Below are 26,126 nucleotides of genomic sequence, written 5' to 3' on the forward strand. Positions count from 1 at the left end.
GACTGCTACTGTGTGTGTAATATAGGGTTAGGGTTTTATATATAACTATTATACTGTATATGTACTTGTGAGTGTGTGTGGCTCTGACATACTGTGAAGAACAGAGGAGCTACTGTTAACACAGGGCAGTTTGACTCAAGAATTCAGTGATTCGTTTCATTTCTACACTAGCCGAACAGAATATCAATACTGTGTCATAAATGACGTATTGAAATTAATGTCAAATCAAAAAGATTATATGGACAATGAAGTTCACAGAATGAAGTAAGGTATTACAGGTGGGCAATGCAGAATTCATTTGACAGTACGCCAACTTCCAAGTTAATGTGGAAATGCACAACACTGCTATTAGGGATGTTATTGACATATACTTCTCTGGGTAGTTCATTCTCAATACACTGCCTTCTCAAATGTTCCCCTCTAAGGCAGAATCCCTCCCACGGAAAACATCTCACACAACCATTGCTGCTGTAAAACGACTGAAAATGCCCTTCAGAGGCTACGTTTATTCCAATAATCATCTGAATAATTAGCTTCTGTTCACTGTGCCTTTGTTCAAACTATGAGAGCATGCTGATTACGCTCAACAAAATATTATCATTGTGAGTTCCATTCATCATCTTTCTCAAGGTCACTGTGTTTACTTGTATTCATGTACTCCCTGATCTAAACTCTGGCCAACACTATCTGGTCTACTAATAATGTCTGTGGCATAATTAGATTTTGAGTGAAGGCGCTCTCTCTAGCTCCGAGTCACTACAGTTATGGTGCCTGTGAGAGAACAGCCCAACTTTACCATTCGCTCCCCATTCCTTATTAGGGGACAGTGACACACAACACTCCCACCTAAGCCACATAACCTATATGGTGAGGGTTTCATAACGAGGATCTCCCCATGGGAAAATATTTTTCAGTTTAAATGGACAACTTCCCCTGAGGTGAAGTTAGATTCATTACAGGAGTGTAACTGTCGATGAAAATGCTACAGAGATATCCTGGTGGTCTGACTGACATGAACAAAGGCTCTCTGTTGTTGACTGCTCCGTTGCCAGGTCCACAGTTCCCCTGTAATGATGCAACTGGTATCAATCTGCCCCAAAATAGCATGAATAATTATGCATGAGGCCATCAAACTACAAGCAGCTCTGCCATCATAAAGTGGCCTCCAACAACAGCAATGATGTTAAATATCTGGCTAACCGTTGCTTCTTATTTCCAACATTCACTTTAAACAGTTTCATAAAAATTACAAATCAAATCTCCCTTTTTATTTTTATTTTTAAGAAGGCATTCTGAGATCTCCAGGCGTTCTCCCCAGATACAGGGGACAGACAGCAGACAGGGAGACAGTGTGTGAGGGATAATTCCCGGCAGACAACACAGTAAGGCTCTTCCGTGCGGTGAGGTTGTATGGTGTTCAGAATACAGTGTGATCCATCACGGGGTTACTCGCAGATTTCTATTAATCTAGTTGAGAAATGCCTCAGCACGTGAATGAGAGGAACAGAGAACAAAGGGAGTCTCTGGCTTGCCGTGTAGGGGAGGCTTTCACAGGGCTGGGAGTTGGTTCATCTCAGCTGAAATATGCACCTTGACACAGAATGTATGCTAACAAGCTTGCACAGGCAATTTCACTCATACTTATATCTTGTAGCTGCTCTCTAATGGAGTTCTGTTAGGCATTCTGTGTAAGCATTTCACTTGCATATTGTCAAAGGACTCAACAAATGTATTAGAGCTTCTTGTTAATGTACCAGTATGTGTGTCAGCGTGTTTCTAAAGGAAAAAGTCAATGAGACATTGGTTTTACCGGTCTTTAATTGTACATGAAAACATTTGTTATGGACTTCTAGCAGCAGAAGCACACCAGAGTATGTTCGCACAACAATGGGTGCACAGCGGCCATCATCCAAAAGACACAATCCTCATTAAAAAGTGTTCATATAAATGGTCATTATTATGACCCCCACCAGTTACCCACCACCACCCCACAATAATCATCTCCTGCTTGGTGTCCATTTCACAGGACAGCAGTCTTGCTTCAAATATGGTTCTGCATCATACTGCACATACTGTACTCTTTAGAACATACCAACAAAGTAGTGAACTGCCCCAGTTCTTCAAAGTGAACAAACACACGAGGCGGGGGTACAGATGTGATATTTTATCACCTCACAGACGAGGCCAGAACATACATTTTCCACCAACATGCACACATACTGTACAGCACTTTGAGATATCAGCTGATGTACGAAGGGCTATATAAATACATTTGATTTACTAACATACAGACAAACACACTCACCCCCCTGGCTCTCTCCGTGCTGGACTTTGTATAATACAAAAGCTCGTCCCTTAACAATCTACATGACTGGCCTTAAATCAGGGGATCACAAGAGCACTTGAGACATATGGGGCAGGAGCCAACATGAACTGAGCCTCAAAACATATCCGTGTATTCGGTTTACGCTGCAACAGCCTTATGGAACTAAATGGATGTTAAAAGAATACCAACAGACCAGGGCAGTATAATAATGTACTGTAATATTGTTCTCCTTGGCCATTTGTATATCCTTAAAGTCATTAAACTATTTAGACAATCTATAAATATATTAAAAAACATTGTATCCATAGCATTTACTAGTTTCAACATATTTGAAGAAAAAAATGAAAGAGACAGAATGACTGATTAAAAACATTCTAGAGCTCATTAATTGCCGCGTTATGCTGCTCGAGTCGTAAGTGGTCTCTGCCCCATAGGCCAAGTGTAAATCAGCAGATGTCAAGATTCATTTATTGATATTGACCTCTGACACCTACAATGCGATGACGAGATGTCATGGAAGGGAGGAGGCAGGGAGATGGAATCAGGAATGTACGAGTGTTAACACTAAGTGAATAAATAACCACAGGTACAGGATAGCTGGAGTAGAGCGCTAGCGTGCTGGAGGTGAATAAACCAACAAAGACTCGGTGGGTAAAGAAGGGAGCGGTGAGGACAGCAAACACTACTACAGTGACGATCACTAGACCACACGGACCATGATTCTGCCGTTCCAGCACGTCTTGGACTGACTGACATTGTCAACGACGGAAAAGTGCACGTGTGACCCGAGGGAAAATAATCAAGAGCTGCGACATCATTTTCATCAGTAAAGGGTACAGGGAGGGACATGGAACAGCACTCACTGCCACCACGACGGGCATTCACTCACACCTGCTAACTATGACAAAGAAAAAGGACCATAGGGGTGTCAGAGCCCTTGGACTTGTGCAAGGTGGTCCTCAGACAGCAACAGCACACAGAGATCCCCCCCACTAAACCATTGTGGGATGACATTATACAAACAGTCTCTCCTTACACCAGTGAAGAAGCTAACCAGGGCTCAGTTGGAGCAGCGTTCCAATAGTCTTTCCCAGTTGAGAATAGTGAGGACCCACACCGACAGGCAAAAAGAGCAGGACACAAACTTGTCTCAAACAAACCTGTCATTGCAAACCAGACAGAAGAACATTCCATAGTCATACACCCTGTTCTGTTTCTCATATTCCTTCATTTTAAAACCAGTTGTCTTTAGGATCGTAGTTATATCATCATCATCCTATTGTCAGGTTAGGGTTGAGGTGAGTGATCTGATCTGTCTAGTGACACTGTGTAGCTCTTATAGACGCACGGTGTTGATTCTCAGCGGCTGGACATTCTTGCCGTTGGCGTGGCTCTGCCCGGGGCTGAAGTAGGGGCAGAGCTTGGCCGGGAAAGTTTTCTCCCTGTAGGTGTACAGCCAGGACATGTCATCAGCATTGTAGAACACCAGCAGGCCCTTGGGGTAGTCCAGGTACACGCCCACCTTCTCCAGCTTGCTCTTGACGTTGAGGCGGGTCCAGGGCTCGGTGCAGGCGCTGTACTGGTTGCCGTCGTGCATGACAATGCAGTAGAAGCCGCGGCTGGGTTGGATCTGGATGCTGCCCTTGCGGCTGACCGTCTCGTTGGCCACGCCGATCATCCACTGGGTCTTCTCTGACACCATCACCTCCCAGTAGTGCACCCCGGAGCCAAAGCCCTCGGCCCCCAGCACAGACACCTCCACGTCGAAGCGTCGCGGGGAGTCCTGCAGCGGCTGGGGGTGCAGGTTACCATAGGCTACAATAGTGCAGTCATCTGATAGGATGAGCCTCTGGTGGGCTGTGACGGGGTCTAAGGTCAAAGCTGCTGGCACTACGGAGAGAGAGAAGGGACACATTATGTATGGAGATACAGGGTTAACATGGAGCCACACCAGAGACAAGCAGACAGTACTAGCCCAGATAAAGACAGTTACAGGATACAGATAAAGACATCTTCCTGAAATACTGTTTGCCAAGAGAAACACGTATAAAATATGTTATGAGGACACTCCCTCTCTGACAGACACTAGCTCCAGAACTGCTGTGTTATGAGGACACTCCCTCTCTGACAGACACTAGCTCCAGAACTGCTGTGTTATGAGGACACTCCCTCTCTGACAGACACTAGCTCCAGAACTGCTGTGTTATGAGGACACTCCCTCTCTGACAGACACTAGCTCCAGAACTGCTGTGTTATGAGGACACTCCCTCTCTGACAGACACTAGCTCCAGAACTGCTGTGTTATGAGGACACTCCCTCTCTGACAGACACTAGCTCCAGAACTGCTGTGTTATGAGGACACTCCCTCTCTGACAGACACTAGCTCCAGAACTGCTGTGTTATGAGGACACTCCCTCTCTGACAGACACTAGCTCCAGAACTGCTGTGTTATGAGGACACTCCCTCTCTGACAGACACTAGCTCCAGAACTGCTGTGTTATGAGGACACTCCCTCTCTGACAGACACTAGCTCCAGAACTGCTGTGTTATGAGGACACTCCCTCTCTGACAGACACTAGCTCCAGAACTGCTGTGTTATGAGGACACTCCCTCTCTGACAGACACTAGCTCCAGAACTGCTGTGTTATGAGGACACTCCCTCTCTGACAGACACTAGCTCCAGAACTGCTGTGTCATTTGGTGCACTCCATTTTCACTATCAACACTGTACTGTCTGAGTTCTATGCTGAGGCAGTGAAAATATCCTGGCATCCCATTTCAGCCAGTCCCTAAACTGGAGAGGGGTCCTGACGTCAAGGGCTTACAAATTGATCTCCAAAACACTATATTTAAAAAGTGATACACCAGATGGATGGGAGAGGGAGGAGGGAGGAGCTGAGCTGTGTCAATGGCACAGTCTCTGTCTGCAGTGGTCACTATAGGTTGACTGACTGTAGCTTCAAGCTGGTGTTTCTGCTCTAGCAAAAATGAGCTGATGCAGCTGAAGGACCCTATCAGGAACAGAATAAGGGACTGTCAATGGTGTTGGGATGACTCATGGGTAGCCTAATCTCTTGTAATACACCCTACATCTACTGTTATCATATTTCAGGTAATGAAGAAATCATGGAAAAGTATTTACAGCCACCATGTTTGGGACTGTTGGTTCACACACTGACAATGCTAAAAATGGAAAATCCCCTGGAATTCTCACAAAAACCACAAGATGTGACAGATTTTTCTCAACAATTCCTCTGGCTGCCACTAGTCTCGATCAACTACAAATTTCCTGTTTCATAAATTTTTTGGGTCATTTAGATCCAATGATTATTATTATTTTTATATAGGAGGGAAGGGAAACCTTAAGATAAATCATCCACTTGTTTCGAGAGAAAAATATTGATTGTTTTTGAGTAAAGTAGTAATATGTTAGGTTAGTATTTTGGGGTGAGATGGGCATCTCGCCCGTTTATGATTGATCATTTGTTTCTAGCTGTAATTTTGGCGCTGGCTAGCCCAGTTAGCTAACTAGCAACCTCACTAACCGAAAGTCTGAGGTGAAATAAAAGCTTACCAGCTCGTTAGCATAAGCCAATGTCTGCTAGCATAGCTAGCTAACCCCCAGTTAGCAGGATTAGGGTTAGGGGTCAAAGTTAAAATAAGGGCCAGGGTTAGACTGGCAGGCATAGACTGGTTTTATGGTTTCATGAAGCAGCACACAGAATTATCCATCCGTATCCCACAACATCAACCTCTGCCACATCCACCACCACAAAGCCTACCCAGCAGGTCTCCGGTGACCTTGCTCTGAACGTCAGCACTCATTTTAGGAAATAGAAAGTAGCATATAGTGTGATTAGAAATAAGTGTTTATTGAACCAATACTCATGAGTTGTTTGTTTGTTTAAAGTACTAGTTCTACAACAACAAACAGCAGCAAAGGTCATTTGGGGTTGTCCCCCAGGCCAAGGATACAGGAGGCCAGGCCTAGGCAAAGAAAGGCTGAGTCAGCTATAGTCCTGGAGGACAAGTCAAAAAACTAAGAGAGAAGGAAGAAAGCAAAGGGAGAAAAAAAACTGACACTGGAAAACCCGGTGACACTGGAGAAAGCTGTGGCGCCATTGAAAAAGGTTGTTCCAGGTTCCAAAATCATGTTACCCCGGTAGCTGGGCAAAATGCCCCTTTCCTAAAAAACACATTTAATCATTTATTTTAAATTTTTTTAAAGTCAATTGTAGCCATTTATTTTCCATCATCCACCTAAAGAAGGTGTGGGGGGGGGCATCTTACCCCATGTTACCCTACATTCAAAGTACCCTGGCCTCTACTGTTTGATGTTGTACTCCATGTCATGCAAAGGTATGGAAATAGAGCTGTGGTGGGAGGTGGGAAGCAGTCTTTATAGATATACCTTATAGAGTATGAGTCTACAACTCTGTGTTGGCCTGGCATGGCTGGAGGCTGCCAGCTACATGTAGTTTTGCGGGTTAACTGTGGGTTACGGAGGGAGATTGGTTGAAGCACTCCACCCCTGCCTGCTCCACCACCTTGAGTTTTTTTTTCAGTCATTATGGAAAACTGAACTAGAACAATGGCGGCTTGTTCTCCTCACTCACTCCCATACATAGAGGTGGTTTAGAATAAAACAGACAGAGGGGAATTTGCCAAATCACAAACTTGTTCCTCGGTAGTTACATCTTACAGTATAAACAGGAGGCATGACCAGTAGCCAGCAGGCAGGGCAATGTCTTTACCACACAATGACACTCTCTCTTGCACACATACAAACAAATGCATTCATTCCCCCTCTCTCACAGAGTCAGACACACACATGTAATTTTTCTAATTGGGAACACGGATTTAAAAAAGGCACAGGTTTGAGAGAAGAGATAGTTTAGGGGAGTAATAAGTCTGTCATCTGATGGGATGGAAAGGCGTTGTGCCGTCACCGTGGCAGCCAGTGGTGATGAATTGGAACCAATTGTTTCATTTGGCACGCAGTCAAGGGAGGCCAAGAAACCACCCTGCCTTCTCACCAGCTACAGCCCAAAATGGTGAATCTATTGAAGGAGTGAAATATTCCTTGGTGCATTATTTTCAATAACCTTCTCTAAGAGTGAGTGATGGCTGGGGGCTTAGGGAGAATATGAGGAGAGGGGGAGAAGAGGAGAGAGAATAGCTCATCATCAACTCTCCTAGCAGAGAAGGGCATCTCAACCCTCCAGCCACCATTTTCTCATCACGCAGTTCCTAAAGCTCAAACATTCCATCTATTTTAATGCAGGATTAGCTCCCACTGTGTAAGTCTGTTCCAAGGTTACTATTATTTCCTTGTTCCGTACAAGGCATCAATTTAAAGCCCAATTTAAAACTCAATCTATGCTACCCTTCCATGGTGGAAGACAACGATTTGTATCATTCCTGATTGACGTGTTGAGGTATTTGGGAGTATCTAACAATTCATAAGAGGCTCCTGTTGAAGCCCATGCTGTTACACAGTTTCATTGGGTGAGGGTTAACGGTAACCATAGGTGGTGCATACCTGGTGAAATATCCTGAAATAGAGACTTCCATATTGTGTACTGCAGGGGCCCCATGTACTTGGAGGTCGGGAAATCTTCATATGTTAAATTGGTCTCATGTATCTTTCCTTTTATCCTGTGGGGGGAGAAGGACGATCAATGTCATTGTCAATAATCTACTCTTACATTCACATCTCTTTGCGCCCTCTGTGAGATGTCTCTAGTAACTGCACCATTTTCTCTGTATGTTGTTGATTAAAGCATCCGTCAGACTCTGGATGCCCCAAGGCTTAATGTTCTACAGCACTGTAGATTGACATGGGTGAGAGGGGGGGGGTCAGGGGTCAGCTGTAATGCTATTACTGTGTCAACCCCCACATTAGTCATTTTCATCACTCCCACATGTAGCCTTGGGTTCAGACAGGAAGAAGTGGTTTTCCCACTAGGGATATGCATCTTTCCCTTTCAAGAAGATTCGATATGTATCTAGATGCCTGGGATCTATTCGGCCTAGTCTCAGGATGGTAAGTTGGTGGTTGACGATATCCCTCTAGTGGTGTGGGGGCTGTGCTTTGGCAAAGTGGGTGGGGTTATATCCTTCCTGTTTGGCCCTGTCCGGGGGTGTCATCGGATGGGGCCACAGTGTCTCCTGACCCCTCCTGTCTCAGCCTCCAGTATTTATGCTGCAGTAGTTTATGTGTCGGGGGGCTAGGGTCAGTTTGTTATATCTGTAGTACTTCTCCTGTCCTATCCGGTGTCCTGTGTGAATTTAAATATGCTCTCTCTAATTCTCTCTTTCTCACTCTCGGAGGACCTGAGCCCTAGGACCATGCCTCAGGACTACCTGACATGACTCCTTGCTGTCCCCAGTCCACCTGGCCGTGCTGCTGCTCCAGTTTCAACTGTTCTGCCTGTGATTATTATTATTTGACCATGCTGGTCATTTACGAACATTTGAACATCTTGGCCATGTTCTGTTATAAATCTCCACCCAGCACAGCCAGAAGAGGACTGGCCACCCCTCATAGCCTGGTTCCTCTCTAGGTTTCTTCCTAGATTTTGGCCTTTCTAGGGAGTTTTTCCTAGCCACCGTGCTTCTACACCTGCATTGCTTGCTGTTTGGGGTTTTAGGCTAGGTTTCTGTACAGCACTGAGATATCAGCTGATGTACGAAGGGCTATATAAATAAATTTGATTTGGCTCCGATACAGGAACAGTAGGTTTCAGTTTGATTAGATTACGAGTCAATGCGGTTCAGTTCAATGTGATTCAATGCACTAACATGTGTTGCATAAACACAATAATTTTCCATTCTAAATTCAAATCTGCTGCTGATGGAGCTCATGAGCTGGTCTTCCCTGAGCTGGATCTGTCGGAGCTGACGTGTGTGTATGTATGTACTGTGTACTATATACAGTTGAAGTCTGAAGTTTACATACCCCTTAGCCAAATACATTTAAACTCAGTTTTTCACAATTCCTGACATTTAATCCCAGTGAAAATCCCTGTTTTAGGTCAGTTAGGATCACCACTTTATTTTAAGAATGTGAAATGTCAGAATAATAGTAGAGAGAATGAATTATTTAAGCTTTTATTTCTTTCATCACACTCCCAGTGGGTCAGAAATGTACATGCACTCAAATTAGTATTTGGTAGCATTGCCTTTAAATTGTTTAACATGGGTCAAACACGTCGGGTAGCCTCCCGCAAGCTTCCACAATCAGTTGGGTGAATTGTGGCCCATTCCTCCTGGAGGGATGGCGTAACTGAGTCAGGTTTGTAGGCCTCCTTGCTCACACACGCTTTTCAGTTCTGCCCACAAATTGTCTATGGGATTGAGGTCAGGGCTTTGTGATGGCCACTCCAATACCTTGACTTTGTTGTCCTTTAGCCATTTTGCCACAACTTTGAAAGTATGCTTGGGGTCATTGTCCATTTGGAAGACCCATTTGCAACCAAGCTTTAACTTCCTGACTGATGTATTGAGCTGTTGCTTCAATATATCCACTTTTTCTCCCTCATGATGCCATCTATTTTGTGAAGTGCACCAGTCCCTCCTGCAGCAAAGCACCCCCTTAACATGATGCTGCCACCCCCGTGCTTCACAGTTAGGATGGTGTTCTTTGGCTTGCAAGCATCCCCTTTTTCCTCCCAACATAACGATGGTCATTATGGCCTAACAGTTTTATTTTTGTTTCATCAGACCAGAGGACATTTCTCAAAAAAGTACGATCTTTGTCCCCATGTGCAGTTGCAAACCGTAGTCTGGCGTTATCGCAGTTTTGGAGCAGTGGCTTCTTCCTTGCTGAGTGGCCTTTCGGGTTGTGTCGATATAAGACTCGTTTTACTGTGGATATAGATACTTTTGTACCCGTTTCCTCCAGCATCTTCACAAGGTCCTTTGCTGTTGTTCTGGGATTGATTTGCACTTCTTACACCAAAGTAATTTAATCTCTAGGAGACAGAACGCGTCTCCTTCCTGAAAGGTATGATGGTGGTCCCATGGTGTTTATGCTTGCGTACTATTGTTTGTACAGATGAACGTGGTACCTTCAGGCGTTTGGAAATTGCTCCCAATGTTGAACCAGACTTGTCGAGGTCTACAATTGTTTTTCTTAAGTCTTGACTGATTCCTTTTGATTTTCCCGTAATGTGAAGCAAAGATGCACTGAGTTTGAAGGTAGACCTTGAAATACATCCACAGGTACACCTCCAATTGACTCAAATTATGTCAATTAGCCTATAAGAAGCTTCTAAAGCCATGACATCATTTTCTGGAATTTTCCAAGCTGTTTAAAGGCATAGTGAACTTAGTGTATGTAAACTTCTGACCCACTGGAATTGTGATAGTGAATTATTAGTGAAATAATCTGTCTGTAAACAAAAATGACTTGTGTCATGCACAAAGTAGATGTCCTAACCAACTTGCCAAAACTATAGTTTGTTAACAAGAAATTTGTGGAGTGGTTGAAAAATTAGTTTTAATGACTCCAAGTATGTAAACTTCCAACTTCAACTGTAGATTTTCTGACCGACGCATACTATATTTGGATTGGATTGGTTTGGGGTCCGTAGACACACGTGTTTAAGATACACTTGTATCTGTGAATCGTTACCTTCCTATTTTAACCACTTTGAAGCCCTCCTCAACCCTGCCTGGGAAAGCTAGGGCTGCACAGCTAAACATTGATCATCTTGAGGAACATTGAAAAAAAAATGAAAAAAAAAGAACAGGGTGTTCAGTGAGGCAAGGCTAACCATTCACCTGCTGTGTGTTTAAGTGACTTAGCCTGAGGAGAAACCACAACCTTATCAAGCCTGTTCTCACAAAGTTAAAAAGAAGTATTGGAAACTGTGAGATGGCGAACCTGGATATCAGTTCATTCTTCACTCAGTCCTATCAATGCCCTCTGGACTGGTTGTTAGAATGCCTACTGATGCAACAACTTCCTCAGTCAACCTTATCAATCCCTCTAAGATCTTAAATACTTCAACTCTATTCCCCTGAGCCCACTCTTTCACAGATTTCAAATAATGAGCCCTGTATATCTGGCCTGTTAAGATATCTGTCAGAGACCTGGGATAAGCCTCATTGTCTAACTTTGCACTTTCACTCCAAGATATCAATATCCTGACGATGAGCAGAATGGATTACATTCAGGGGATGGTGTTATGTTAGGAGGGTAGTATAACATAACCTCAGACAGCGTACTATCTTACAAAAGTTTAGGACTGTGGCTGTTTGGAAGAACAGCTGATCCATGGTCAGTCAGACAGTAAGCAGAGCACCTCTCGGAGGTGAGGGCAACACCCTCCAGGAATTCAAGGCGGCCTGGCTCGTTGAGGCGCTCCTGCAGGATGCCGATGCCCTCCTTGACGTCACGCAGCTGCTGGCTGAAACGCTGGATCTTGTGCTCGATGTCGGAGAGCGTGCGCGCTGTATCAGTCTCCAGCTCCTCCAACATGGCCTTCTGGCGCTCGCGCAGAAATCGCTGCAGATTCTCAAACACCTCGCCGATGGTCGCACGAAGGCCCTTGGCCGACGACTGGAACGAGAGAGAGAACGAGGAGACGGGGACAAGAGAGATGAGGGATGAGAGGTTATTTATTTACAATGAAAGTGCAGGTTATGCTACAACCATTGGTTATGCTACAACCATTAAGCATCATTATCAAATCAAAAATAAAATCTAACCATGTCACATGCGCCAAATACAAGTGTAGACCTTACCGTGAAATTCTTACTTACAAGCCCTTAACTCTTCTTGAAGTGTTGGTTGAGAAAATATTTACCAAATAAACTAAAGTAAAAAATAATAAAACACAATAACAAGGCTATATACAGGGGGTACCGATACAGAGTCAGTGTGCGGGGATACAGGTTATAGGTAATTTGTAGATGTAGGTAGGGGTGAAGTGACTATGCATAGATAATAAACAGCAAGTAGCAGCAGAGTACAAAACAAATGGGGAGGGGGGGGCAATGTAATAGTCCGTTGGCCATTCAAATAATTGTTCAGCAGTCTTATGGCTTGGGGGGTAGAAGCTTTTAAGGAGCCTTTTGGTCGTAGACTCGGCGCTCCGATACCACTTGCCATGCAGCAGCAGAAAGAAAAAAAGACAGTCTATGACTTGTGTGACTGGAGTCTCTGACAATTTCATGGGCTTCCCTCTGACACCGCCTATTATATAGGTCCTGGATGGCAGGAAGCTTGGCCCCAGTGATGTACTGGGCCGTTCGCACTACCCGCTGTCGCGCCTTACGGTCAGATACCGAGCAGTTGCCATACCACGCGGTGATGCAATCGGTCAGGATGATCTCGATGATGGAGCTGTGGAACCTTTTGAGGATCTGGTGACCCATACCAAATCTTTTCAGTCTCCTGAGTGGGAAAAGGTTTTGTTGTGCCCTCTTCACGACTGCCTTGGTGTGTTTGGACCATGAGAGACTGTTGGTGATGTGGACACCAAGAAACTTGAAACTCTCGACCCGCTCAACTACAGCCCCGTTGATGTTAAATGGGGCCTGTTCGGCCTGCCTTTTCCTGTAGTCCACGATCAACTCCTTTGTCTTGCTCACATTGAGGGAGAGGTTGTTTTCCTGGCACCACACTGCCAGTTCTCTGACCTCCCTTTAAGCTGTCAAATCGTTGTCGGTGATCAGGCCTACCACTGTTGTGTCGTCAGCAAACTTAATGGTGTTGGAGTCGTGTTTGGCCACGCAGTCGTGGGTGAACAGCGAGTACAAGAGGGGATGTGGCAGACATGTTGTTGCCTACCCTTACCACCTGGGGTGGCCTGTCAGGAAGTCCAGGATCAAGTTGCAAAGGGAGTTGTTTTGTCCCAGGGTCCTTAGCTTAGTGATGAGCTTCGTGGGCACTCTGGTGTTGAACACTGAGCTGTCGTCAATGAACAGCATTCTCACATAGGTGTTCCTTTGACCAGGTGGAAAAGGGCAGTGTGGAGTGCAATGGAGACTGCGCCATCTGTGGATCTGTTGGGGCGGTATGCGAATTGGAGTGGGTCTAGGGTATCCGGGAGGATGCTGTTGATGTGAGCCTTGACCAGCCTTTCAAAGCATTTCATGGCTACCAATGTGAGTGCTACGGGGTGGTAATCATTTAGGCAGGTTACCTTCGCTTCCTTGGGCACAGGGACTATGGTGTTCTGCCTGAAACATGTAGGTATTACAGACTCAGTTAGGAAGAGGTTGAAAATGTCAGTGAAGACACTTACCAGTTGGTCCACACATGCTTTGAGTACATGTCCTGGTAATCCATCTGGCCCCACAGCTTTGTGAATGTTGGCCTGTTTAAAAAGTCTTACTCGGCTACCGAGTTTGTTATCACACAGTCATCCAGAACAGCTGGTGCTCTCATGAGCATAAAAGGCATTTAGCTTGTCTGGTAGGTTCACGTCACTGGGCAGCTCGCGTCTGGGTTTCCCTTCGTAGTCCATAATAGTTTTCAAGCCCTGCCACATCCAACGAGCGTCAGAGTCTGTGTAGTAGGATTCAATCTTAATCCTGTATTGATGCTTTGCTTGTTTAATTATTCGTCTGAGGGTATTAGCGGGATTTCTTATAGGCGTCCGGATCAGTGTCCCGCTCCTTGAAAGCGGCAGCTCTAGCCTTTAGCTCGATGCGGATGTCACCTGTAATCCATGGCTAATGGTTGGGATATGTATGGACGGTCAACTGTGGGGACGACATCGTCGATGCACTTATTGATGAAGCAGATGACTGAGGTGGTATACTCCTCAATGCCATTGGATGAATCCCGGAACATGTTCCAGTCTGTGCTAGCAAAAAAGTCCTGTAGTGAAGCATCCGTGGCATCTGACCACTTCCGTATTGAGCGAGTCACTGGTACTTCCTGCTTTAGTTTGTGCTTGTAAGCAGGAATCAGGGGGATATAATTATGGTCAGATTTGCCAAATGGAGGGCAGGAGAGAGCTTTGTATGCATCTCTGTGTGTGGAGTAAAGGTGGTCTAGAATTTTCTTGGTAAAAATTTGGTAAAAGTGATATAAGTTTGCCTGCATTAAAGTCCCCGGCCACTAGGAGCGCTGCCTCTGGGTGAGCATTTTCTTGTTTGCTTTTGGCCTTAGAGTTGGTTGAGTGCGGTCTTAGTGCCAGCTTCATTCTGTGGTGGTAAATAGACGGCTACAAATAATATAGATGAGAACTCTCCTGGTAAATAGTGTGGTCTACAACTTATCAAAAGGTACTCTACCTCAGGCGAACAATACCTCGAGACTTCTTTGATATTAGACATCACGCACCAGCTGTTAGACAAAAAGACAGACCCCCAACCCTCGACTTACCAGACGTAGCTTCTCTGTTCTGCCGTTGCATTGAAAATCCCTCCAGCTCTAAATGATCCGTGTCGTAGTTCAGCCACAACTTGGTGAAACTAAGAATTATAATATCTTATATGTCCCGTAGGTAGAATGATTCATAAATAATCAATTTTATTCTCCAATGATTGCATGTTAGCAAGTAGAATTGATGGCAGTGGGAGTTAACTGGCTCTCCTACAGATTCTCAAAAGGCAGCCTGATCTGCGTCCCCTTTTCCTCCGTCTTTTCTTCACGCAAATGACGAGGATATGGGCCTGTTCCCGGGAGAGCAGTATATCTTTCTCGTCAGACTCGTTAAAGGAAAAACCTTCTTCCAGTCCGTGGTGAGTAATCCCAGATCTGATGTCCATAAGTTATTTTCGGTCATAAGAGACAGTAGCAGCAACATTATGTACAAAATCAGTTTTCATTTTTACATATTTTTTAAAAAATTGCACAATTGGTTACGAGCATGTAAAACGTCAGCCATCATCTTCGGCTCCATCTTAACAGCTGGGGGGTTTGAGCCCTGAATGCTGAATGGCTGACAGCCGTGGTGTATTTGTATACCACGGGTATGACAAAACATTTATTTTTACTGCTCTAATTACATTGGTAACCAGTTTATAATATCAGTAAGGCACCTCGGGGGTTGGTGGTATATGGCCAATATACCACGGCTAAGGGCTGTATCCAGGCACTCCGCGTTGTGTCGTGTCTAAGAACAGCCCTTAGACGTACCACACCCCCTCGGGACTTATTGCTTAAATAGAAAACTTATGTCTAATCAAGTGCCTCTGTCACTCTGTCTCTGCACTCTTAAGCTACTGCCTTCCACTTGACAAAAGTCAGTAACACAATGGCTTACTTAATAAGGCACAAGGGGTGTGCTATATGGCTAACATACCACAGCTGTGGACTGTTCTTACGTACGACGCAACGCAGTGTCTGGATACAGCCCTTAGCCGTTGTATATTGGTCATATACTAGAAACTCCTGGAGGTGCCTTTGTTATTATAAACTTGTAACCATAGTAATTAGAACAGTAAAAAGTTGTGTCATCATACCTGTGGTATTGTTAGTGGAATTTCTAAATTCCTGTATGTTTTGTAGCCAAAACCAGATTCTCACTCATTCTAATTCATTAATGAGTTGTAAATTCATTAATTATGCATGAAGTAGATTGAGACCAGTCTTAAAAGCCAAAAGTAACAGCGTTTATTTCAAGAGAGTACTACCCACATACACATATTTCCACAGGTTATAAACTGAAAATGACGTCAGCGTTTTCTAAACGTTCTATCTATTTCACAAGTAGGAGGGGCCCTCTAGCTCTCGAGCCTTCGCGTTATCAGCACGAAGTCAAGGCCAGTCAGTATAAATCAACATTCTAGACAATCTGGAGATGGGCCGTTCCCGCCACCTGGAGATTGTACAACTGAATGAACTAAGGAACAGACCTTCATTGTTACTAAACTCCTGACTACATTATATACAATTGGGAATGGGAGCAAGAGAGAAAATTCACATGTACAGTACATTATAGCATTTGGACTAGTCAGTTCTGATTGGAATGTATACATAATTAGTCATTTCAACCATAATTTCCTCTAACAGGTATACAGTCTGATATAGCACAGCCTTCAGCCAATCAGCATTCAGGGCTCGAACCACTCGGTTTATAAAAACCTTTTTAGCACCTAACATTATGTAAATGTATTGACTGAAAAAAATCTGTCTAACAGTCATAGGCAGGGCTTCTAGGGACAATCCCCATCTGCTGTTATAGATCATCCAACATTAGAACATTTTGTATTGATTTATCATAAGAACGGCCTATATAGAGAGCATTAGGAGTAGAATAGGGCAAAGCTCAGCCTTACTGGTTGGTTGGGACAGTGGAAGAGGCCCTAGAGCACAGTTAGTCACATTGTGCTGTTTTAAAAGTGGTACTGCTTGTGAGATCGAAAGCATGTTTAAAAGGCTGATGCTGTGGGGTCGGCTGGGGACAGACAAGCTGTGTGTTGAAGGCAACATTTACAAGGCCAGCGGATAGTCAGTGAAAAGGATGCTATTATTGGAAGAGCAGTGCTCTTGATGAGGGGAAAAGGAGCGGAAGCTGAGGAGAGAGTGGTGTGAATTGGAGAAATCGTGGGGAAATCAAGGAGGGCGCTGGACTTGAAGAGGAAATTAATCATCTCCAATGCTAACAGTAGCAGCAGAGACAGAACAAAGAGAGGAGATCCAAGAGGCTCAGTCCAGTAACAACTGGAGAGGGAGCAGCTTCTCACGCAGGGCTTTTGTCTGTCTGTACAAAGGAAACATTCGCTCTGTTCTAGTAGTCTCTACTCCTCTCCATCACAGGGGAACACCAGGGAGCAGGGGTAGCAGCATCAGAATCTGGGTTTTATTGCTACTGCCTGCCATAAATCAATTTCACTCCAGCAGCATGCCTGTTCCTGTAGGAAGCTAGAGCAGGCAGATATTCTCGCTGTGCTGCTGGGAACTTTAAGCCTATTAAGATCATTTATCTCCAATACAGAGCAGGGCAGGAGTGGGATGTGAGTGTGACAGTGAGAGGAGGACAGGACTGATGAGGCCTGCAGCAATGCAGTAACCATGTGCCAGTCTTCTCCAGCAGGGTGTTATGGCTATGGCAGGGTGGATATTTAAAGCTCATATTAAGCCTACAGGAAGAGGAGGCTGGGTCTCAGAGAAGCAGTTTGTTAAATCAGACAAACCCCCAAGGCCAGAGAATCAGACAACGTCTGCTCTTCAGACAGGGAAGGGGATGCCCCTAAACACATGGGCCCAGGACTGGAACTAAACTAGAGCACCAGAACCAATATAAACCAATTAAGTGACAAACAGCAGTGTTGGGGGACATTTAAGTCAATTGGCAGCCTCACACAAGTTTCAGTTTCAACACCTTCATGTTCCAGGGGAGAGAGGGGTAGAGACGATTATGCGTGTTTGAGGTGGGGAGTCTCCCATTTCAGGATTACATAACATAATTTGTGGGTGCTTTGATCAGATCCTACAAATCAATTCTTATTTGGATTCTGTGTGTGGTCAAGCAGGAAGGGCAGGAGAACAACAGAGCATTTCATTGTCATCAACCTAAATGTATTGGAGAGGCAGAGAGATCGATTTAGTTCCCCTATGGGCCTCTTCCAGGCAACGCACATCTCTTCGGACAAATGGATACAAACCTAATGAGATGGACTGATTTATAATGGAGGGGCTAGAAGAGCTCCAACAGGCAGTCAGCTGAAGGTGACGGCAGGATGGCAGTGGAAGCAGGCAGGTCTGCCTTGCTGGGCCAGAGCCATTTTAAGTAAAGTCCTGCAGACAGGACAGGAAGACGGGAGGGCGCCGGCTGGGTTGGCGTGCCAGGGAACAGCCAGCATGTAAACAGCGGAAAGAACGACACCCTTCCAAATGACAAATACCGTTGACGCCCCACACTCACTCTGTCAGACAGCCCTGCCTTTGTGAATCTCAGTCATCAAAGAGGGAAGAGATGAGACAGAAAAGGTGATTGAGGAATATCTGTTGTACTGAGTGGCTGCTCTTGTTCCTCTGATTAAAACAGGGTGTATAGATTAAAGAGATTCTCAATAAACCAATCAGTTCAGTACAGACTTAGGTGGAGGGTGAGAGAGATACGATGAGAGACAGACAGAAACAACTCGACCATTAACTTGGTCTCTAATGGGTAAAAAGGCTCTCTAAGTTACCTTGGTCTAAGTGAATGTTTGTGCTTGGTGTGTTACCTTGGTCTCAGTGAGTAGTGCCTAGTGTGTTACCTTGGTCTCAGTGAGTAGTGCCTAGTGTGTTACCTTGGTCTCAGTGAGTTGTCTCTGCAGTAGCCGCAGGGCCTCTGTGTGTCCCTTCTCACTGTCCTGCAGAGTGGCCAGCTGCTCCTTCATCTCCCTCTGCAACAGAACATATCAGACAATATATTAGCGAGCGCGAAAGAGAGCGAGCGCAAAAGAGAGCCAAAATGAACTGGGTCTGAGGAACGGAGGTTTCCAGAGAGGGTTACATCAGAGAGAAAGTGGGTCTCTGTGCTGCTGTCCCCCGGGCCCAGTCTAGACAGAGGTCCCCCGGGCCCAGTCTAGACAGAGGTCCCCCGGGCCCAGTCTAGACAGAGGTCCCCCGGGCCCAGTCTAGACAGAGGTCCCCCGAGCCCAGTCTAGACAGAGGTCCCCCGAGCCCAGTCTAGACAGAGGTCCCCCGAGCCCAGTCTAGACAGAGGTCCCCCGAGCCCAATCCGCTGCACACACAGTGACTTGAATTCTAAAAGCAACATAATCCACTTAGAGGCACAGGCTCATATGACTGGAATTGCTAAGTGTCAGAAGTGGAGCAGGGGGACTTCAGGTGCAGGGCTTGAGAATGTGTTGAATGTCATGCTGCCAGTGAAGATCACTGCTAAGCTCTCCTCCCGTTCCAATTGTCCAGAGGGATAACAGAATTCTACATGGGACTGTCAGTAAAGAAGGACAGAAGGGGTCATTTAGCTGCTGCTGTGGAAAGTACTGAGAGGAATATCAATGCAGCAATAGAACATTTCTTCCTGTTGACTATCAAATATTCAAGCCAACAGTCTTCAAATTCAGTTCTCCGCTCTTTGGCACAGAAACAGGCCATGTACTTTGGTTTACGATGTGCTGACAGAAGAAGCCCATTTCATTGGTTATAATATTGGCTACAAAATAGATGTGGTAGACATGTGGGTAGTTTCTTTCTATACAGCTTTGAATGAGCCTTTTCAAGTACATGGACTAAGTAAAACAATCTCCCAGTGCTGAGATGGAACGTGGCTTTACATTTTAATGATAGGAAGACTGCAGTACGGACAGCAGGTTCTATTTCTCTCAGGGCCAGCTCCAGCCTGCAATAGGTCAGAGGGCACTCTCCTCTTACAGGCTATGGACCAATCCGAAGAGAGGAGCGCCGTTTACACGGGCTTCTGCACTGCCAGGGACCTCACTCTGTTGTCTGACTGGATGTTGTATGCAATAGTAAGCAGATCATTGTATTGGCCTACAGCATCGAAAAAATTAAGAATAATCTTGTTTCAAGATACTAACCGAGAGGGGCAACACTGTCCCATGCCGTTTGAAACTGCAGTCTGTCTGCTTTAAGGAGTCAAATCAAGCTGTATTTATACAGCACATTTCAGACAGAATGCAACACAATGTGCTTCACAGGAAAAAAAATCTAAATCAAAACGTCAATATTTACTACAAAACATACATAAGAGTATAAAAAAAACTAAAGAATAACAATAAAAAAAGGAAAAAAAGCATCCTAAGGAGAAAAAAAAGCTAAAAAGGCAGCCCTAGACTCCTCCCCCTGACCATCTCAGCAGGCGGACCAAAGTCTGATATGATATTTCCCCCAGGATGCTGAGCGGCAGGGAACAGGGTCACGGTTGGTTGTCTGATTATAAACCTAACTAATTTCTCACACACAACCCTCCCCCCTTTCTCTCACATTAACAGCTCCAGGCTACATCTTAGAAAATGAGATCATTGCCTCACGTTTCCTAAACACGCACAGGGGCTTAATATTTTCCTCAAACGTCCCTGCCAGCTGCAGGCCTTACTAATACAGCAACTTGCTTAGGAGCTAAAGAGGGTTACTGGCTTCAAACAGGCTGCCTGCTCTGAGGAAGACAGGAACAAAACAGCCCCAGTCGCAGCGTGAATGAGCATCACACAGGACTTCTGGTGTTCAACAGGTGCTCAATATATATATATTTTGTCAGGGTTTTGCATGCATACATATAGTTGAAGTCTGAAGTTTACATACATCTTAGCCAAATACATTTAAACTCAGTTTTTCACAATTCCTGACATTTAATCCGAGTAAAAATTCCCTATCTTAAGTCAGTTAGGATCACCACTTTATTTTAAGAATGTGAAATGTCAGAATAGTAGAGAGAAGGATTTATTTAAGCTTTTATTTCTCTCATCACATTCCCAGTGGGTCAGAAGTTTACATACACTCAATTAGTATTTGGTAGCATTGCCTTTAAATTGTTTAACATGGGTCAGACACGTCGGGTAGCCTTCCATAAGCTTCCCACAATAAGTTGGGTGAATTGTGGCCCATTCCTCCTGACAGAGCTGGTGTAACCGAGTCAGGTTTGTAGGCCTCCTTGCTCGCACACGCTTTCAGTTCTGCCCACAAATGTCAAGCAAAGAAGCACTGAGTTTGAAGGTAGGCCTTGAAATACATCCACAGGTACACCTCCAATTAACTCAATTAGCCTATCAGAAGCTTCTAAAGCCATTACATCATTTTTTGGAATTTTCCAAGCTGTTTAAAAGGCACAGTCGACTTAGTGTATGTATGCCTTTTCCAGCATGATGGAGCACCTTGCAATAAGGCAAAAATGATAACTAAGTGGCTCGGCGAACAAAACATCGATTTTTTGGGGTCCATGGCCAGGAAACTCCCCAGACCTTAATCCCATTGAGAACTTGTGGTTAATCCTCAAGAGGCGGGTGGACAAACAAAAACCCACATGTTCTGACAAACTCCAAGCATTGATTATGCATGAATGGGCTGCCATCAAACAAAAATCTAAAGACACTGAAGCAGCAGACTTTGTGAAAATTCATATTTCTGTCATTCTCTAAACTTTTGGCCACGACTGTACATACACACATATACAGTGGGGCAAAAAAGTATTTAGTCAGCCACCAATTGTGCAAGTTCTCCCACTTAAAAAGATGAGGCCTGTCATTTTCATCATAGGTACACTTCAACTATGACAGACAAAATAAGGAAAAAAAATCCAGAAAATCACATTGTGTGATGTTTTATGAATTTATTTGCAAATTATGGTGGAAAATAAGTATTTGGTCACCTACAAACAAGCAAGATTTCTGGCTCTCACAGACCTGTAACTTCTTCTTTAAGAGGCTCCTCCGTCCTGCAATCGTTATCTGTATTAATGGCACCTGTTTGAACTTGTTATCAGTATAAAAGACACCTGTCCACAACCTCAAACAGTCACACTCCAAACTCCACTATGGCCGAGACCAAAGAGCTGTCAAAGGACACCAGAAACAAAATTGTAGACCTGCACCAGACTGGGAAGACTGAATCTGCAATAGGTAAGCAGCTTGGTTTGAAGAAATCAACTATAGGAGCAATTATTAGGAAATGGAAGACATACAAGACCACTGATAATCTCCCTCGATCTGGGTTTCCACGCAAGATCTCACCCCGTGGGGTCAAAATGATCACAAGAACGGTGAGCAAAAATCCCAGAACCACACGGGGGGAATGACCTGCAGAGAGCTGGGACCAAATTAACAAAGCCTACCATCAGTAACACACTACGCCGCCAGGGACTCAATTCCTGCAGTGCCAGACGTGTCCCCCTGCTTAAGCCAGTACATGTCCAGGCCCATCTGAAGTTTGCTAGAGAGCATTTGGATGATCCAGAAGAAGATTGGGAGAATGTCATATGGTCAGATGAAACCAAAATATAACTTTTTGGTAAAAACTCAACTCGTCGTGTTTGGAGGACAAAGAATGCGGAGTTGCATCCAAAGAACACCATACCTACTGTGAAGCATGGGGGTGGAAACATCATGCTTTGAGGCTGTTTTTCTGCAAAGGGACCAGGACGACTGATCCATGTAAAGGAAAGAATGAATGGGGACATGTATCATGAGATTTTGAGTGAAAACCTCCTTCCATCAGCAAGGGCATTGAAGATGAAATGTGGCTGGGTCTTTCAGCATGACAATGATCCCAAACACACCGCCCAGGCAACGAAGGAGTGGCTTCGTAAGAAGCATTTCAAGGTCCTGGAGTGGCTTAGCCAGTCTCCAGATCTCAAACCCATAGAAAATCTTTGGAGGGAGTTGAAAGTCCGTGTTGCCCAGCAACAGCCCCAAAACGCCACTGCTCTAGAGGAGATCTGCATGGAGGAATGGGCCAAAATACCAGCAACAGTGTGTGAAAACCTTGTGAAGACTTACAGAAAACGTTTGACCTCTGTCATTGCCAACAAAGGGTATATAACAAAGTATTGAGATAAACTTTTGTTATTGACCAAATACTTATTTTCCACCATAATTTGCAAATAAATTCATTAAAAATCATACAAATCCTACATAGTTGAAGTGTACCTATGATGAAAATTACAGGCCTCTCATCTTTTTAAGTGGGAGAACTTGCACAATTGGTGGCTGACTAAATACTTTTTTGCCCCACTGTATGTATGTATGCATGTGTGTATGTATGTATATATATACACACACAAACATACACTTCTAATTCCATACATTAAAGAAAACTAAAAGGTTGGTTTGTTCTAATTCCAGTCACATTCACTCAAGCAAAGCCCAAAAAACTTGCTCAAGCCTAGGTCATAATTCTGTCAGGCAGCAGACATGAAGGCTAAACACACTGCTCTGAACTGATAGCCGGTACAGCGGTCTACGGCAGCGGTCTACGGCAGCAGTCTACGGCAGCGGTCTACGGCAGCGGTCTACGGCATGGGCCGTGGTGTGTGGGTCAGTGTGTACAAGAACACAAACCTGCAGCCTAGTCTACACCGAGTCTGCTCTCAGACCCAGTTACACAGGCAGACACATACAGTGCCTCAGAAATTATTCACACCCCTTGAGTTATTCCACATTTTGTTGTGTTACAGCCGGATTTCAAAATGTATTAAATATAATCAAAGTGAAAACATGTTTTTAGAAATGTTTGCAAATATATTGAAAATGATACGCAGAAATATTCTAATTTACATTAGTATTCACTCCCGAGTCAATACTTTGTAGAAACACCTTTGGTAGCGATTACAGCTTTGAGTCGTCTTGGGTATGTCTATAACAGCTTTGGGGATTCTCTCCTTTTCTTCCCGAAATATTTTTTCTCAAGCTCTGTTACGTTAGACAGGGAATCTTCAAGTCTTTGCACAGAATTCAAGTCTGGGCTTTGCCTAACCAAATGTGGAATATGCCAAGGGGTATGAATACTTTCTGAAGGCACTGTATATAGATGCCTAGAACAGTTGAGTCACAGGGGTGATGACAAACTATTAGTTATGGGTTATCTGCTTCCACCGTGAAAGAGGGTTTTTGTACACAGGAAAACAGAAAGTGTGTCAGACTGAAAACTATTGATTCCTGCACCTCGTCTCAGTCCTCTGGAAATGCTGCCACAATCTAAGTGACAGAAAAATGTCAATTTTTGTACACTGCCGTTGTAGGATCATAACCCTGATTTGATTGCATTTGAATAGAGTCTAGATTGATAGTTTAAACTATCGTTTTGATCAGTTTAGGCAGGAAGATGCAGTTAGTTTTAGCCCGTTATTGGAGAAAGAGGCTGTATATCATTGACACGGCTGGCTGGACTGTCTGGCAGCTCTCTGCTGAAGCAGCAGGCCACTCAAGGTTTGCCAAAACCCCACATCTATTCTCCAGCCCTCTGCCAAGAAGACAGGTTCCCCACTGCCTTGCCCTACCATGTCACACTCTGTGATCATTAATATATAGCTCTATAACACTGATTCCTGGAGACCTCACTAATAGCCCTCTTTAAACTCCGCTGTCCTCACACTGCATCTCTGAACTGCTCCCCTGTTCAAACAATAAGCCTTTCAACACTTCTCTTTTCATCAAGATGTACATTAGCCAATTCAGAATTATGAGTTTCTGAAAAGGGAAATCTTGTGGGAATCCCTGGTAAGGTTCTAAACTACCCGCATGTGTTTCTTCTAGTTGGAGGAGGTAGGATAGATGTGCATGCTCCCCTCGGTCTCAGCTCACTCAAGTAAAGCAGGCTGGGAACATTCATCATTCACATGACTTGACCTACATTCTAACCACTGGAGAAAGCAAGCATCACAGCTTCCTCTTTTCCTTTGAACTCTACATAGCCACAACTTTCAAAAGGGTGCTTTCACATATTCCCTTTTGATCCGGAAACGTTTGGTACCCTGACCCACGCTACAAAGCATGTGTGAAACGCAAAGGAACCCTGGCTGAAATGAATCCTGGAACTGCGTGAGTTCATGGTCCAAGATCCAGGACCAGAGTACCAGGTAATGGGACACGGTGAGTCACGCTGAACTTTTACTGCCCATTATAAACTCGCTAACGTCATTTAGAATGTATGTCTTGCTAATCGCAACCTGAAACGGTTATTTCCAGGTCTTGTGAATGCAAAACTTATTTTGTAGAATCCTCACAAAATGCTCCAGGAAACCGAACCAGGGTACCGAATTTCATATGTGAAAACACCCAAAGGTTTCCAAGGAGTTAGACCAGCTTTTGTGTAATCGGCCAAGGCCAAGGTCGGGTAGGCTGGTGTGTGTGTGTTGTTCGGCAAGCCACTTGTGTTGGGGCTCCATTGTCTGGTGTTAATCTCGTTAGTAACAAGAGCTGGGCAGCCAGGGCCAGGGAGCCTGTCACAGCAGCCACAGAATGACTCCTCAGACAGTCAGCCTGGCTCTCTCTCCAATCTCCCATCTAGCAATAATCAGACCACTCACTGGGCCCTCCACCTTCTCTGTATCCTCTGTGAGGATGAGGTCAGAGGGGGAAGAGGAATGTCCAGGTGCTGCGTGTGTGATAGTCACTATCGCCATCTCAGCATTGCCTAGTCACAGTCGTATGCAATGACAGACAGGGCTGGCTGTATGTTCATCGAAGACAGTAGGTTACATGGGGTGGATGTTACCTCCAGCTTCAGACCGTCTCCTTGGTCTGCAGTAGCCTGCTGGTGCTGTTCACACTGCAGGGACAGGGCCTCCCCCAGAGAGGATGCAGGCTCTGCTGATGGGAGTAGAAAATTAGTGGCTGGGATTTAAGGTACAGCTTGAGAACATTTGGATGTTTCTGAAAAACGCTGTGGTCTGACGCAGCATTTCTGTTGCTGAGAGTTGTTTGTGATTATATTTTCCCTGACTGCTTACCCCAGTGGCAGTCTATTAGCAGCAGCCAGACAGACACACAACCGAGGCACTGTTGGCATGAGGCTGTTAAGATCAGTGTAGTTTATTAACACCACTATTGTTTTCTGGCATCAGATTTACTATTTTTATTAGCTACTTACAAATCATGAATAAAAACACTTCATATTTTTATGATTTGGTTTGGCTAGCTTGTTATTAAAATGCTTTTCCCCCCACACTAACTGGACTGCATTCCAATCAGTGTGGGGGATTGGACTGCACGCAGCTAGCCTCCTTGACTGTTCCTAAGAATAATCATTCAGGAATAAAGAAAACAAAAAAAAGCATTCCTTTCCTTAAGAGTCATGGAAAAATGGAGCTCATATCACAAGAACATATTAATGCGACTGACTGGTTGTGAAACTGATAGCCTGGAATGGTCTCCTCAAGTCTTGTCAGTTACTCTGTCAGGGCTGGGCTTCCTTTGGCATTGGGGC

General features: G+C 44.6%; 1 protein-coding gene across 4 annotated transcripts in view; it reads right to left on the minus strand.

Annotated features, from left to right (window-relative positions):
- Window positions 1-1,800: 1,800 nt before the first annotated feature.
- Window positions 1,801-26,126, minus strand: part of LOC112220649 (E3 ubiquitin-protein ligase TRIM62) — a 47,056-nt gene continuing 22,730 nt past the window's right edge. For 3 of the 4 annotated variants that reach the window (XM_042331421.1, XM_024382492.2, XM_024382487.2), the window contains exons 3-6: window positions 18,530-18,625; window positions 11,569-11,894; window positions 7,869-7,984; window positions 1,801-4,216 (exon numbers count right to left, since the gene is read on the minus strand). In XM_042331421.1, the coding sequence (XP_042187355.1) occupies window positions 3,663-4,216; window positions 7,869-7,984; window positions 11,569-11,894; window positions 18,530-18,625 (1,092 nt within the window). In that variant the 3' untranslated portion in view covers window positions 1,801-3,662. The remainder of the gene's footprint in view (window positions 4,217-7,868; window positions 7,985-11,568; window positions 11,895-18,529; window positions 18,626-26,126) is intronic. The other variant, XM_024382497.2, reaches the window with a different exon arrangement.

This window comes from Oncorhynchus tshawytscha, linkage group LG02, assembly GCF_018296145.1.
Source record: "Oncorhynchus tshawytscha isolate Ot180627B linkage group LG02, Otsh_v2.0, whole genome shotgun sequence".
Taxonomy (NCBI): domain Eukaryota; kingdom Metazoa; phylum Chordata; class Actinopteri; order Salmoniformes; family Salmonidae; genus Oncorhynchus; species Oncorhynchus tshawytscha.